This window comes from Podarcis gaigeae (assembly GCF_964106915.1).
Source record: "Podarcis gaigeae genome assembly, chromosome: 1".
Classification (NCBI taxonomy): domain Eukaryota; kingdom Metazoa; phylum Chordata; class Lepidosauria; order Squamata; family Lacertidae; genus Podarcis; species Podarcis gaigeae.
In genome coordinates, this window is record NC_139678.1 from 53,137,907 (window position 1) to 53,154,646 (window position 16,740).

Here is a 16,740-nt window from a genome sequence, read left to right on the forward strand (position 1 = left end):
GTCTCAGCCAGCAAGTCCAATTGCCAGGGGTAGATACAGGTATCAGCATGCCTTCCCAGTACAAATGTGCTAATATTCCTGATCAGATTAGCATATCAAAGTGTTTTTCCTAGGGATCATAGCTTAGTGGTAGAGCATCTTCTCTGCATGCAGAAAATCTCTGGTTCAATCCCTGCCATGAAGGCAATTTCCCCCTGCTCTTCAACCAAACAGGCTCTCACAACAACTTACAGAACAATACCAATCAAAATGACCTCTGTACTCAGGCTTATAATCTAAGAGACAAAACAAAAAAGTGGGAGGGAGAGGTGAGGGAGGAAAAAGCAGCAAAGGTAGGTCTTCTCTCTGAGGAAGCAGGGCATTTCAGATCTGCTATCCAGCTTCCACCTACTTTTAATTTCATTACAAGTTTGCATTCTGTTGTATACTATTAAATATTTCCACCTGTTTGTATCCCCTCCCTCCATGGTAGCATTTAGAAAATGGACACAAATATCAGCATAAATGAATTAGGGGAAGAAATAGGCAAACAAATTTGGTGAGTGCAATTATTTCTTTTAAACAAACATGAAGAATCTGGACAATTGTAGCCAGTTACCTGCCTGGCTTAAGGGAAGACTAAGAAAGCATGGCACTAGACGGGAACTAGCTCAGTGGCACAACTCCCACTGTCCTTGCAGAAGGCCCCACGTACATTCCCCAGGGTCTCCAAATAGGGCTGGAGAAATCTCATGTCCAAAACCCTGGAGAGCCACTGCCAGTCAGTATAGAATTGTAGAGTTGGAAGGGACCACTAGGATCATCTAGTCCAACCCCCTGCAATGCAGGAATCTTTTGCCCAGCATGGTACTCAAACCCAGGACCCTGATATTAAGATTCTTGTGCTCTACCAACTGAGCTATTTTTTTAAAAAAAACTTTTTATTGATTTTAATTGACCAACTGAGCTATATGTGCTGCCTCAGCTAGAAAGACCAAGGCAGCTTCCTACTACTGAGGATTTTTCTTCTATACTTCATCAGTAAATACCATAAAGATGTGATGAACTGCCTGCTTTGGTGTTCATGAATGCCACCCAGAGAGCAACAATCAGAACTGATACTAAAGAACTATGCTGAACAATTGATCTAGCTCATAATACACAGTGCATTTCTTTTCTTTTCTTTTCTTTGCAAAATAACAGGAATGATATTACTTCCCCACATACCTGCTAGAATCCTTTGTATATTAAGGCATAATGCTGCATGATAGAACTTTTGGGATTAAGATGGGCGATTGCATTCCTATCGCAGGAATGTCAAACTGCCTGCCAAGCAATGAACGGTGTTCAATAAACTGTCTAGACAGGCCATATCCAGAAAGTTTGTTGAGCTGAATGCCCAGCTCTTCCTTGTTTGTTTGCACAGATTTTAAATAGCTTCACCCCAAAGATGCTCTTCTGTTTGTGAGTTTTTAGAAAAATATGATCACTGGTAAAATGCAATTCCCACTAGGAAGCCCATCTGGGTAATTCTTATGTCATCTCTGATGAAAGCTACATAACCCCTCCATGCTCACACCATGGTGACTGTTTTGGTATTAGTCTCTGGGTTTAACTTGTGGCTTTTACCTGTGCTTTATCTAGAATTTTTGAATGTGCACTGCTCACAGCTTTGTGATTAAGCAGTCTATAAATCTTTCTAAATAAAGGAGATTTATTTGGGGGGGGCTACCTTAAAAAGTAGTCCTGCTTTCCCACTTCAAGGGATCACGGACTTCTTAGCCTAGCAGGCTCTAGGCTCTCTACATCTTAACTACAGTAGCTTCATTCCAAGGGAAAGTTAAGCTGCTGAAATCTCTTTCATCTTAAGGCTGTGTTAATGGGAGATGTTGTGCCTACCAAAGCTCCCCCCCCCCCATGCAGATACTCATAAACACAGCATCTTTCAGAAGGGGACACATAACAAACTTGTTAGACCATCATTTTAAGGGAGACAACCCCTTCCCCATCTTAAACCAGCTGGCTGTGTTACTTTTAATACCAGGACACCTCTTCTTTAAAAATAAATAAATAAAGCAATTACACCTGCATGCAATTAAATGTTAGCATTTGCCACTAAACAACAACCTTGTTTTTATTATGAAATATTCTAATCAGAATAATGAAGCCTTTATAATATTCTCTCCCTCCCTCCTTCTCTCCCCCGCTGATCTGCTCCTGACTAGATTTCCAAATGGAGTTCTTGGAAGTATAAAGCAATGCAAATCCTTTTCCTGCAGATGCTGTTGCTGCCTACTGCTGTGTTGCTGTCTGCAGCCTGGCAGTGCAGCATCGCCTGCCCATTTCTGATGGCATCCCAGCTACATACAAACACAGCCATGGGAAGCATACAGGTAAACAGCCTCCTTAATGCCCACTTGTGTAGAATAGAGCTCCAAGAGGAGAAGTTTTATCGGCAGCCTGAGATTCTTTCTCACTGACTCTACCTTTTAACAGATTTTTTTTTACCTAAACCCTTAACACAAACCTGCAGAGCCATCCTGCTTGAGTCATCCAAGGATGCAGTAGCTTGAATCCTACTAGAGTCACAAAATGCTTTAAGTGAGCATTGCCCTGCTGTAGGGTTACTTAAAAGCTATGGACAAAGGGGCAGTTTTGAGTCTCCAAACGGCCTCACAGTGGGATTTCCAGATCACAAGTAATGCTGGAAATATCTGAGAAGAAATACAGATGACTTTTAAACAATTATTTCTTTTTAAAGTAACTTGGAAGTGGAGCATGCTTGCATTTAGGATGGTTAGCTTCCAAGTTACCGTGATATTTCTGCATTCAGGATGTATAGATTATGAGTGTGTGCATATGTGCATATTAAGAACATAGTTTAGTTGTTTCCTATGGTAAGAGGAACATTTGGCTCGTTCACACATTTCCTTTTCTGGCTTTTGTTGTAGAATAAGCACAGTATCTAGGTGGTAAACTTAACGCATCCATAAAACAGCATAAAATACCTAGTCAACCTCTGGACATAATAACCCATGATATGTAAGCTATACATATCAGCAAAGCCTTCTAAACAGAAGACTCTTAAACCAGCATTTGAAACAAAATACTGATGGTGATTTCAGAGGGTTTTTATTACAGAAACTGATGGGGAATATATCTCACTTCCTTGCCTGTCTGATTATTAATGGATTTTTCTGCATGATGAACTCTAAAAAGTTTCTTGCATTTCATTTTGTTTGTTTGTTTTTTTGTAAAGTGAAAAATGCTGCTCTGCTGACACGCTGTAATCCAGACTAGAAACATTTGTCCTATAACCCAGAAACTCTTGGCTTCCTATATATCTTGCTTTTGTCCTATTCTGCAGTATTTAGTGCTATTCACATCTAGGCTCTAAGTGCATTTTGTTCTGCAGCATCACCTCTTAGCTGACACTACACTCTTCATCTCTGCTAGTGCCTCTTATTCCTGGGGGATTTCTGGCACCAGCTCCCACTTTGATCTTTTCTCAATAACTTGTGTTTTGAGGATCCCCCCCCCCGCCTCTCGGCCCCCCTCCCCAAATCCAAACAAGCAGAGTTAAGGACCAGTCTCATTCATAACAATGGACTTCTGGAGAGAGAGGCCTTTACATGAACGTTCCCTTGGGCTATTAGAAAAATTCCAAAATATAGTGTCAGGACTCCAGGAGCATGTCTGACAAAATGAAAGGCTGACATAGTGCAGCGCTTTGCTGACAGATGGTTAGAAGTATGTGTTGAAGGGAGAACAGACATTAGTATTCTGATGCTTAAGAAACTGGGAGCAGCAGTTCTTACGGGTCTCAGCACTTTTAGAAGCACACTTTCCTGCACAGATGCAGTAGTTTAAAATGAAAGGGAGAAAAACTGCACATGCATGATTGAAGGGAGCAGAGGAAAAGAGAAATATAGGCAATTTCTTAGTTTTTACTAGGATGGGAAGCAAATTAATGCCTCTTCCTAGAGTGCAGGCATCCCTCCCCAAACCTCCTGTCTTGCATAACAAGAACTGCAGCACTGTATCTAGTTTCAAAACTTCACAACCCTTTTGGGTTCCCAGAAGAAAAAACTGCTATCAGGCATCGGTCAATAAACTAATCTCAACATCAAGAACTCACCACTTTAAGTTGTTATCAGAGTCACTCTGCAACATTACATTGCAGGATGTTGTTTTTTTTAAAACTGCATTCCAACTCTCAACTTATTATATCTACAGTATATTAATCATTCCTTCATTTTAAAGCACTGTTGTAAATACACAGCTTTCTGTGTGTTGCTTCTTCAGAAGATAAAAAACAGCATGTACTTATTTATTGTGGCGTATACAACCATGATAATTTATGAGGGGCATGTCTATAAATATTATTACGATGCATAAAGATCAAATGCAATTATCAATCAGTCCCAGGTGCATTGTGCAAATATATCAGTTTTATTTCTCTTCTGTGGAAATAATTACAGACATTCAGGTATAAACATTTTAAGTTAATGCAGTCCAGAGTTTAAATGCAAAAATAAATATAAAGTCCAGCAGCGGATTGCATCCATAAAGCATCTCATATTTTTTTAACAGTTAGAAAAAGATGTGCAATTTTTTATTTATTTCCCCTTCGTTTTCTAAAAAAAGGGGGGCGGGGGGAGGAGAGAGAGAAAAACTCAGTCAAGGTAGAAGCATACATACAAGCACTTTCTTTAAAAAGTTTTTGACCTCACTTGCGAACTGCCCTGGGCATCTACTACATTCACACCGGATCTTTATCAGAGTTTTGAAGAAAAGAAGGGAAAGGAAACGAGGAGGTGGCGACTCGCACGCTCTTCCCAAAGTCTCTTGTCTTGTTACAGGATTTGGATGGGCTGTAGGAGGCAAAACAAGGAGGGGGCGTCCGTTCCCGGCGAGGGAAAAGCCAAACAACCAGAAACCGTCCCTTTCGGGCTTTAGAAAATAGACTCTGCGGAGTTCCTCTCGGTTTCACTTCCTTATGGAGCGCGGCGCCTTGGGGAGCGCGGGGCCAGAGAGGGGCGGCGGGTGTCCCGTCCTGTCCTGCCCGCTTCTCATGCCCCCCTCCCAGGTCCCTCAGAGCGGGGAGTCGGAGTCGCTGGAGTCCAGGCTGTTCCTCAGGCGGCTGCAGCTGCTGAGCTTCTTCTCCCTCTGCTGCAGGCTGAGGTTCTGGGTGCTCCTCCGGAGGCACTCGAGGGACTGCAGGAAGGACTTCTTGGCTTTCTCCTCCTCCATGGGGGAGACCCCTTCCTCCTCCACCTCCTGGATCTCGTCGAAGGTCACTGGCTGCGTCTTGAAGCGCGACTGGCGGGGTCTGCGCAGCTTGCCCCGAGGCAGCTTGGCCGGCCGGGTGGGCTGAGGGAACTCCTCGGCGATGCAGACGAAGTGCGGCATCACCGCCTGGTAGCTCGAGCAGATGCCCATCAGCTCCGCGGGCTTGGCGGCGGCGGCAGCCATCGGGCGGGGGAAAGAGAAAAGCGGCAGAAAAGGGAACGCCGAGAAAGAGAGCGCGCGCGCCAGCAAACGAGCGCCCCGAAGAGCGCCTCGCGCTTGGGTCTCGCTTTGTGCTACTTCTTATTCTTCGCTGCCTTGAGGCGTTTCTCTCTCTCTCTCTCTCTAAGGCGAGGGAGACCCGGGCGAAAAAGGCGGGAAAGCCGCCGGAGGTGGGGCGAGAGGGTGGCTTCTGCCGCTTCGCAGCCGAAAAAGCGCGCTGGGGAGGCGGGTAAATCCTGCTGGTGGCGGCGACTGGCAGAAAGAAGCGCGCGCTCCGCTGGTGTCTCCTCGCCACGCTGCTTCCGCGCCTGGCTGGAGCTCCCCGCCGATATATATATACCCCTCGCCTGCCCACACAGGAGCATGCTCAGATGACAAGCAATGCCATTTAAAGGCGCTGAGGCCGCTTCCCTTCCGCCTGACGACGTCGACGCGCGCTCCCACCGCCCCTCTCCCTCGCCGCCGTGGGGGGATTGCTCTTCCAAGGAACGGCGGAAAGCCCCGCCAGCACCCACCGCAGAAACGGGGAGGGAGCGAGGGAACCCGGAAGGCGAGGCGGAGGTGAGGGGGAGAGGACGAGGGACGCGCCAAAACACGTCGCCCCCGCCTGCTGGGGGAGGGGGGGGTGTTCCTGGAGAAGAAGCGGCCCCTTTTTCGCAGGGGGAGGCGGCGAAGGCAGCCGGGAAAGCAGACGCTGAATAGGCGCGATGGGATCTTCCGACTTTCTTTTTTTAAACTTTGAAGCAGCCGCAGGGGAAGCATGGAATCATAGAAGTCCGACTTCGATCATAGAATTGTGGAGTTGGAAGGGGTCCCAAGGGTCATCTAGTCCAACCCACTGCAATGCTAGGGGATTTTATTAGCAGCGTTTACGGGGGGGGGGGAGGTTTAAGCGTGTGAGTGTGGATTTAAATCCCGCTCCCCACATGGTCCGTTTCCTTCCTCTTTGCAGCCCCAAATTCTGGCTGCTGTTACCACACTTGCACTGGGGACGATTTTCACACACAAACACGACTTAAGACGGCCAAAAAGATCACTGCAGACATACATCGTGTCGCTTGCAAAGCAACGCTTGGTTTTGTCAACCCGATTTGGAAGGCAGAGGGCTTTGGGATGGTTGGTCTGGGGCTCCGTCGCTTCAGCCCGCCTAACCCTTGCCTTGTGCTGCAAAACGGATCCCCACAAATGGCGAAGGGTTGCATTTGGACGGACTGCCGTGTATGTATGGACAACACGCGTTACTCCAAGACACGGATTGGGATCAATAGGGCAATTCCAAAGAAGGCAAATTTCTATGGGGGGCGGGGAGTTTGGGGCCACAGCTCTCTCCCAAGACGTTTGGCTTCTGACAACGTACTTTATTGGTTTTTAGTAAGAATATTGCTAATCTGTCCTTCATCCAGGGCATAATACAATATAGTCCTATACAATATACAGATCTCATAAAATTACATAAAACAGTCATGGAATTTCAGTTGTCTGCAGTGGTAAAATAGACAGAGAGTTGGGAAAGACGTCTGTTTGAGATTTTGGACAGCCTCTGACAGGGGTCAGGCTCATTATAAGACAGTTTGACATGTTCATATAACATCACCTGTAAAAGAGAGTTGCTGCATCTTTCCAGGCCACATTTGCAAATGATGTGAGAGGGGCACATAACATGATCGAGCAAACATGTTTTCAGACCTCAGGCTATGCTTGCCTCTCAAAATCACACTGACACCTTATTTGCTATGTATTCAAACCCCCCGCCCAATGTAATAAGAAAGTTACTTGAGAATAACAGTAGCCGAAGAAATATTTTTTGGCTAAACATGTAACATCAAGATGACATTTTTTAAAATTCATGTCAAAAAGATTGATTTTTAAAAAACACTATATTTGACATCCTCAATGAAAAGTTTATCTTCTAAAACTTAAATTGTTGTTTTAATCAGCTACCTCTCCCCTGGAAAGCTTTACTGCAACCCAAAGACTGCATTAAACTGTGACTGAAGCTATTGCATCACCAGACTTAATTCCTGGCTCCTTTGTGAGCAGAGTATATGGCATCAAATTGCGGGTGGGGGTGGAGAAGGATGCTAACTTGACAGGGCTAACCTTTGGATGTCTGTGTTACAACTGCACTAACATCAGTGAGACTTGCCTGGCTTCTAAAGAGCGAGGCTGGTATGGCATATACTAAGATAGGGACAGGGAAGCCTCGAATATTAGAACACTAAAATAGCATTGATTTTTCTAGATTTTTGTGTGTATATACACAAGTATCGGTGTAGTTGAAAATATATTGAAATTAGCAATTAGCCTGCAGCCCGTGAGGTAGGACATACCCTTTAACAGTGTGGGGCAGCTTGATTCTGTTGATAGGGGAGCCTGAAGTGAATTTGTTGTTATGTACATTTTCTGTTATGATTTGATTGGCCATGACAGTGTCCCCTGTAGGGGTGGAGGACCTATTAAGATGATCTCCCCCCTTTCCAAGAGCAATAGAATCAGAATTATTCCTGAATGGTCTGAGGAAATTTTCTCATGGATAGGGTTGACATTCCTGTCAAGGCACTAGTCTTAGTGTAGAATGGCGAGATGTGCAGGGCTACCAACATCATCACTCTAGCAGGGTTTTCCAAACTTGGGTCTCCAACTGTTTTTGGACTACAATTCCCTTCATCTCTGACCACTGGTCCTTCTAGCTAGGAATGATGGGAGTTGTAGTCCAACAGCAGCTGGAGATAAAAACCACCTCAGTCCAGCCATGAAGCTCGTTCAGAAGGATATCGTGGTCAACAGTCTCAAAAGCTGCAGAGAAGTTGATACAGTATAAAAGAAAAGTAGAAGCTGTGGGCTGTAAGCTTTGTTGGCAGCTCCAGCCCCATCACTTTGGAACCCCGAGGGAATGTTCAGTGGCATGTATTTATTTAATCGATTAATCTTTAAACTCAAGTGAATCAGGCATCAGAGAACTTGAGCAAGTATGCTTGAGCTCATTTGCTCACCTTAAGCTCTGAAGGTGCAGGTTCAGAACAAAGGGCTCTATCCAGTCTTGTGCCATCAGGTTTCTACTGGCACAATGGGATTTTAATCTCTCCTACTCTCATGGTTCCAAAAATCTGCTCCTACCCTAACTCTCTGGAGGTGATTTTGAGGGTGCAGGGGGGTGGGCTGGCAGGGACAAGAGCGGAAGAGGGAGCATGAAATAGAAGACTTGAATGTACAGTCTTCGAGTCCAAAGTTAATTTCAAGGATTCCAAAGTATGTTCCATTAAAGCAGGAACAAATGGCACCATTTTGTCCCTTCTTATGCAAAATCACAGAGTTTTGGAAGACAAAGTGAATGTTTGCTTAGAAGATACCTGGACTGAGAGCAGACAAGAAATAAGCAGGATAAGAAAAGACTTTCAGATTCAAGAAGGGGTGGCATCTACTGGAATCATTATGGCCTTGCAAAAGTAGCAACAAGGCCTTTTGGCAGCCTGTCGAGCTACAATTAACTTATGTGGTGGTGGGTGGGAAGATATATTAGCTGCCAACAGGAGAAGAAATTAATGATTAAAGTTCTTTGCTGCAGCCTCTCAGCTCCTTGGCTTTTAAAAGCATCTTAGGTTCAGGATCAATGGCAAGCTATTTTTGTTGGAAATACAGTTAAGTTAATGAAGCAATGATAGCATTGTTTTTTTTCAAAACGAAATAATTATTTATGCCTTAAATGCATTTCCTCATGAATAAATTCTGTCAATGTCCATGGGATTTAGGAATATAGATGCAGAAACTTAGGCTGCAATCCTATACATACTTAATTGGGAGTATGTTCCATTGAGCTCAATGGGAATACTTCTGAATAGACATATACTGTATATGATTGCACTATTAATCCCTCAGATGAAAGTCCATGAGAAAAACATCTTCAGCTTTGATCTGAAATACAGCATACACTTTTGTTGACATGTACGAAAATTTGCAGCTCATACACGTGAAAATAAATATTCCACAATGGTCCTTACTCTAGATTTTAATGGAAAGCCTTAATTCATTTTGGAATTCAAGATACAGGAACTGATCCGAGTAACTATTATAGGAATGCCCAATGGGATTTTTTGACCTTTCCCTTTTAACTGCAGGCTTTTGCAAGGAACATCACAAACTACTTCGAAACTCCTTTCAGTTTCAGAAGACATATGCTATGCAAAGACGGGGAACTGCTGTTCAGAGATAAGCAGCCAAACCCCACTTTGAGTACATGGCACTAGTCAAGTGACTAGCCAGGTTTCTCAAGCAAATTCACCAGCAGAAGATGCTCATGAACATTATCCATTTCCTGTTGTTTACTTCCAGCATCTAGCAGTTTAAAGCATCTTTGAACAGAGTTTATGGGTTTTTAAAAATCACGGCTAGTAGCTTTATGAAGCTTATGAAAGTTACATCCTTTCCTTTGAAGACAAGAATGAAACATTACTAAGCAAATGCACAGATTTACCAATGTCTGCTTTCTTAGAGCAAACCCTATTATTTAACACTGCTGAGCATTTCTGTCATGTTGGACTGGAGCTGCTACAGAGAAAGGGCTCGACGAGAGCAATTTTCCTCTTATATAAACAGATGTTTGACCTGCCTTAGCAACAGACTTATCAGAAAAGAATTAAATGCTCTGCACAAAGCACATTTGATTTCTAACCCATAATTAAATAATAATCATGTTCATTCTTCCCCTTCTATCCTTCCCTGTTTTCCTCCATCTGGGTTGAGCCTTACCATTGTGATAATAAATGACTTTGGATAATTTTCTGTTGAGTCAGGGTACCATCACCTGTGTGAAAATAAGAGAGATGCAATTCACCAAGCAATGGGACTACAGTCTCTATTTATGTCAGTTTGGCCCATGTGGAAATCCCCTCCGGGCCCCTTTGCAACAGAAGCACACAGCAGTTGGGGCCAGTGGGTTTTGCCCAAGGAAGCCTACATGTTTGATGAGACAATTCAGTGAAAATATGCAATGATGCAATCTTCCAACTTGAGCTTGCAAAGTGCACTAGTGTCTATATTTGTTCCTGTGGCTTAAGTCATTGCTTTAATCTAGATCCATTCTGGTATCTGGAAATGTGACACCTGACATATAGATGACTGATATTTCATGCCATGTGGTTGCTCCAAGCAAGTATATTCCTTGCATAGAACAAATTCAATATAGCATATACATACAGACCGTGCCTGGCCAGGATTGCAGGAGACAAGCATTCGCCCCTTGTCTATATCTGGTAATGTCTGAAGTGCTGCATGTTAAATAAAATTGATAACTGGTGTTAGGGTTTCTGGCTGCTTTGCAGTTTAGAGCTAAGCAAGTGTCTAGTTTGTTAGCTTAGCTATGCAGATTTTGAAGAAGTTTTTAAAAGTACGGAAAGACAGGTTCAATGAGCAAACATAATCTCTCTGAATTCTGTACTCTCCTGAGAGTCTGCAATGGTGTTATTGGACTGAGGAGCTATATTATCAATCTTAATTGTAAGGCTTGTTGCCTTGTGTGTTTAAGATTAACAGTAAACTCCATAATTTTGTATGCAGAAGAGTTGTCAACATTTTAATGAAATGGCACTAGAGAACACATCTGCAAAGCAATTTTATTCAAACAGAGAACTTTATTTGAGGCTATTGAGAAGCAGTTAATGGTAGGTAACTAGGGATGCATCAAATGTTCTCAATTCTTTTTGTTCATCAGATTGAGAGCAATGCTTTAGCGCAACATGTTTTTTAAAAAAAATACTTATTTGCTGTATTTCTACATCACACTTTCTCCAAAAGGAGCCTAGGCTGATGTACAACAAAAGATAACACAAACAATGCACATCAATAGATAAACACATACAAAATACCAAAAGTATCTCTAAAATAACAAAGTCTTTATAAATGACTTGGATGAAGGAATTGAGGGGATGCTCATCAAATTTGCAGATCACACCAAACTGGGAGGGGTAGTTAATGCCGCAGAAGACAGAATCAGAATTCAAAATGACCTTAACAGATAGGAGAACTGGGCGGAAGCTAACAAAATTAATTTCAGTAGGGACAAAGGTAAGGTTCTGCACTTAGGCTGGAAGAACCAGATGCATATATAGGATGAGGGACACCCGGCTTACTAGCAGTACATGTGAAAAGGATCTAGGGCTCTTGGTGGACCATGAGGCTGTATCAACAGAAGTATAATGTCCAGATCAAGAGAAGCAATAGTACCACTCTATTCTGCCTTAGTCAGACCACACTTGGAATACTGTGTCCAATTCTGAGCACCACAATTTAAGGATGTTGACAAACTGGAACGTGTGTAGAGGAAGACAACCAGGATGATCAAGGGTCTGGAAACTCAGCCTTATGAGGAGCACTTGAAGGAGCTGGGTATGTTTAGCTTGGAAAAGAGGAGACTGAGAGGAGATATGATAGCCATCTTCAAATATCTTAAGGGCTGTCACATGGAGGAGGGAGCATGCTGATTTTCTCCTGCTCTGAAGGGTAGGACTCGAACCAATGGCTTCAAGTTGCAAGAAAGGATATTCAGACTAAACATTCGGAAAAAACTTTCTGACAGTAAGAGCCGTTCAGCAGTGGAACAGACTCTCATTAGAGGTGGACAACTCTCCTTCCTTGGAGGTTTTTAAACAGAGGTTGGATGGCCAACTGTCATGGATGCTTTAGCTGACATTCCTGCATTGCAGGGGGTTGGACTAAATGACCCTTGGGGTTCCTTCCAACTCTACGTTTCTATGTTGCAAACAGCAGGAAGGACAAATTCCAGTGGAAGGGCATCAAATAGTCAGGATGCCACCACAGGTTAAAACCCTGCTTTGCATGCCAAAACCATGAATCCTAGTGGGGAAGATATGGAAAACCCCACTCCCATCGATCATAGGGTTTGAGTAAGCTGATATTGGAGGAGGCACTCCTGCAGATACTTGGATTCTAATCTGTTTAGAGCTTTATAAGCCACCATCAAAACCTTGGATCAGGCCAGTTAATAACTGGGCAGCAGCATTCTGCACGAGCTGAAACTTCTGGGCTGTTTTTAAGGATGGTTCCACATCAATAGCCCAAACTGCAGTAGTCCAAACATGAGATCACTACACCATGGTTTAATGATATCCCATTCCAGAAATGGCCATAGCTGTTGTAGCTGGAAATAGGCATGCCTTGCCATCAAGGACACCTGAACGTTCCTTCAGAGGAACGTTCATAACCACTGTGACACAGTAACCCCAACTCACAGAGCGATTCCAGGAGGATACTGTGGTCCATAGCATAAAAAGTCAGAGATAGGTGTACTCTCTCTATCCCTGTTGATGGGTGAATTAGTTGTAATACAGATCTATTTCAATTTGGTTCCAGCAGCACAAACAGCCTCCTCTAATTAGTTCTATTTTTCATAAGCTAATATATCATTTTTTTCTGAAATGGAGCATAATTAGTGATTCCATTTTAGTATCTCAGCATGCCAGTCCAATCCTTTTGTGTACTTCAGCACCAATTAATGGATTTATTCTGGGGGAGAATGTGTCCTGTTTACTTCCGTTGCTATCTGCTTGCAATAAAAAAATTCAAGGTTAATCTGCCCCAGAGGTAACAGGTTTTTGTACACTCTCCTTTCCATCATTCTTAGTTATTCCAGCCTTCTTTCATTTTTACATAAAAACTGATCAATGCCAACAACCCAACTCTGACAGGTTGGCATTAAAATGCACTCAGTTCAGAAAGCTTTCCATCCAATACTGTTAACACTGCAGCAAAGCCGTTCAAAAATGTTCCATCAGACAGAAATAATGTTGTGTTTCCAGGCTACAAAACACTTCACTCTAGTAAAATGTTGTCTCCTTCAAACCTCCAGATCAATCGTGTTTCAATAGCAAACAGGCACACTTTTATGGAATAAATATTTCGTGGCAGTTGGGAGATAGTTGTGTCAAACTATCTACCGCATCTATTTTACCAATCGTCTCTAGGGAAAATTAATTGAATCTAGTGGCAAAGAGAGAAGCTAAAAAAACCCCAAAGTTCAATATGATGGAACATACTCATAGTCCTCCTTTCAGAAAACATCTTAGGATATAGGGTTATATAGTTATGTTTTGAGCCTACCTTTCTCCCCACAAAAAACTGATACATGAGAATGAAAAAGAAATCGCTGTGCATGTTCGAGTGTTTTGAAAAATTGGTGAGAAACAAATGCACCATATAAATAATAATCTATGTCAGGGGTCAGCAAACATTTTCAGCAGGGGGCCGGTCCACTGTCCCTCAGACCCTTTGGGGGGCCGGACTATATTTTTTTGGGGGAAATGAACTAATTCCTATGCCCTACAAATAACCCAGAGATGCATTTTAAATAAAAGGACACATTCTACTCATGTAAAAACATGCTGATTCCCAGACCATCCGCGGGCCTGATTGAGAAGGCGATTGGGCCGGATTCGGCCCCCAGACCTTAAGTTTGCCTACCCATGATCTATTGTATGTCTTCCTTGTGGACACTTCTGGAATGCTGACTCTCACTCATGGTAGCCTGCCGCTTATAGCACCATTTGTATTTTGGATGAATTTCAAAACTGGAATAATCTGTATAGAAATCTTCAATGAGGGACAGTCATGAGATATGGTACAGTGGAGAGGGCTTTAATTTCCTTCCAACTATGATTCTAATCTATATGAAACTCCTTCCACTGAAATGGGGGGGGAGGCAGAAGATGGGCACTAAATGGCATTTGTGTGCTGTTGTAAATAAAAATATGCCCTTTTCCCTTATGGGGTATCCAAGAGCCCATATAGAGTCCTTACATAGGTTCCCTATCGGTAGGAGAAAATAACAGAGGCCAACCAGAGAATATTGAGAAGCAAAGCAGCTAGTAAGCTTGATCTTTATTGATCTGTTGCAACAGGGTGCTCCCCTCACACGCAGGAGAGGAAGAGGACCCCCAAATTTGCTGTGCAAGGGCTTATAAAGACTTTTGAAATTCCCATCCTCTAGATCAAGACCACCCCCAGAAACATTATGCATACATCACAGAAGGGGTGTAACCTAAGACCACCCCTCAGATACATCCCACCTACATCACAGAAATTTAAATGTTTTTCTCTTGTCCTTGTTTATCTCCTGTCTGGCAGGTTACTTGATTGGATTTCCTGGGGAGCCTGGCCATTCTTTTGTAGTTGTAAAATACTTATTTCCTGGGCCAGGTCACAGGCTCACACCTTATTCATATCTTAAATGTGTCCTTAAGACAGGATTTGTGAAGAAAGAGACAATGGGGAGACTTTTCCAGTTTGACCTTGCAGAGAAAACATTGGGCAGTTTAAGAATCAAAACTGTTCCAGGTTGGCCTTCCTGTGTTGACCTATGTATGTGCGGTTATGAACATTGCCATATATCTAAGACCATAAAATTCCTATCTCAGTGCTTAATATATATGGCAGTGAAGTCTCGATTCATATTTTTAAAAAACACCTATTAAAACCAGTAAAGTAAAAGCAGTACATGATTATGCAAGTGGCAGCATCATAGGACGAGTGTTTCCTGTACAGAGACAAAGCTGAGATGTTTGTTTCTGAACAATGAAAATGAAATGTTTCAGTACAGACCCTGCCACAGCAAATTACTGATATATTTCAGTTCATTTTGCTGACAGATGTCAGAGTGAATAGCAGCTCTTCTGCTAAACCATCAATGGCATACTGCATTCTCAATAATTCAGGGCACATGGTACAAGTGTACTTCCAGCAAACAGAAGCAACTGGAACATTTTTTAAAAAAACCAATCATGTTGTATCTGAACATGATTTTAAAATAAAAATTAAAAGGTAACAGCTACATAAAATAGTGCCTTCTGAATCTGGATTCCCTTGCAGCCATGGAGCAAAGCAGTCATTTTCATTCTGATCAGCACTACTCATTCATTTCTAACACTTACAATCACCACCCACTTCCAAAGGCTTGAAGGAGCTTAACATATAGTTTTCAATTAAACTCCCACCTAGGAAACTCCCAGAACCAAATGTGCTTAATTTCAGCAGATCAGCATCATTTGTAATCAAATCATTCTATTAGTCCACATAGTTTCATACTATGCAACTAGCTTCAAGACTGTTCTGTAACAGTCCAAGCATGGCAAGACATTTCTTTTACCCCACTGAAGTGTATGAAGGGGGGAAATGGTGAAAAGGAACTCCAGAAGCAACCATGGATGTCTTTTCCCTCAAAATTCTTGTCTTGATTGTAGCAGAATCCTTTAGTCAACAGTGTGAAATAGGCAGAAACTGACATGCAAGCCCATTAGAGTTATAGGGAAATGTTTCATCCTTGTTCATAACTGAAGTTAGAATCCAAATTTAACTTTACGGCAATTTTAGAATTAGTCAAAAAATAACATTTTTTTTGCATAGGACTGTGCTGTGCACCTTACCTGCACAGCATATCTCTCTCTCTCTCTCTCTCAATTTGATGGTATTAGCAGTAGCAGTCATTCTGATACTGGATTCCAGTAACTTTCCAGGCAACGATACTGCCCCATGACTGGACCTACATGCCTGCTCTTTCTCAGTGTTGCTCTTCAGGCAGGACAGAGTAAAAATGAGCCTTACACTGTCTGGTAGTTTAGGGAAACATCTTTCAAGGACTAAAGTTGAATTACATCCTTTGAAATAGTCTGCTTTAAAAGGGGAAAATAGCTCAGCTCAGTCAAGTACATCCTCAAAGAAAGCTTTATTGCAAAGCTAATGCTGGCCAGCAGGAAAGAAGAAACAAACACAAATGCCAAGCTCAGCTTCAACGTAATCCTTGTAACAAGAGCAAGACATTCTTACTCCAATCAAACAATCGCTCTTATCTCTGTGCTAGCAGAGAGCCAGGAGCCGGCTGGAGATGTGACAGTAGGGGAAGAGCAACGTGTTCAGGTGAACCAGAGCAAATGCCACATTGATCAAGATAGAATCAACCCTCAGCCTTTCTCGTTGGAGCCTGTACAACATGAACTATCCTGATAGGAGGAAACAGCTATCACTGAAGCAATGGACAAGATTTCCCTCGCTCCATACTGGGCTGTTGTGTGGGACCATTTTCTTCCTGCTGCCTTGTCAGCCTGTCTGAGAAAAGCAACTAGCTCCAGCTTTCCAGAACAGGCAGTTCTCACAGCAGGCCATTAAACTGATGCAGAGTTTGACTTGAAAAGGCTACCCAACATGGGTCTCCCAGGACCAGCTTTACCTATAGGCTTCCAGTTCTGA

At 42.9% G+C, this 16,740-nt stretch overlaps 1 protein-coding gene across 1 annotated transcript; it reads right to left on the minus strand.

Moving 5' to 3' along the window:
* Positions 1-4,410: 4,410 nt before the first annotated feature.
* Positions 4,411-6,013, minus strand: LOC310851078 (uncharacterized protein C11orf96 homolog). The gene has a single exon (XM_083753176.1). The coding sequence runs from the start codon at positions 5,452-5,454 to the stop codon at positions 5,074-5,076; it is 381 nt and encodes a 126-aa protein (XP_083609302.1). The 5' UTR covers positions 5,455-6,013; the 3' UTR covers positions 4,411-5,073.
* Between the last annotated feature and the right edge of the window lie 10,727 nt (positions 6,014-16,740).

Coding starts and splice junctions, on each gene's coding strand:
- LOC310851078 (XM_083753176.1), bottom strand. CDS start 5,454: ATGGCTGCCGCCGCCGCCAAGCCCGCGGAGCTGATGGGCATCTGCTCG.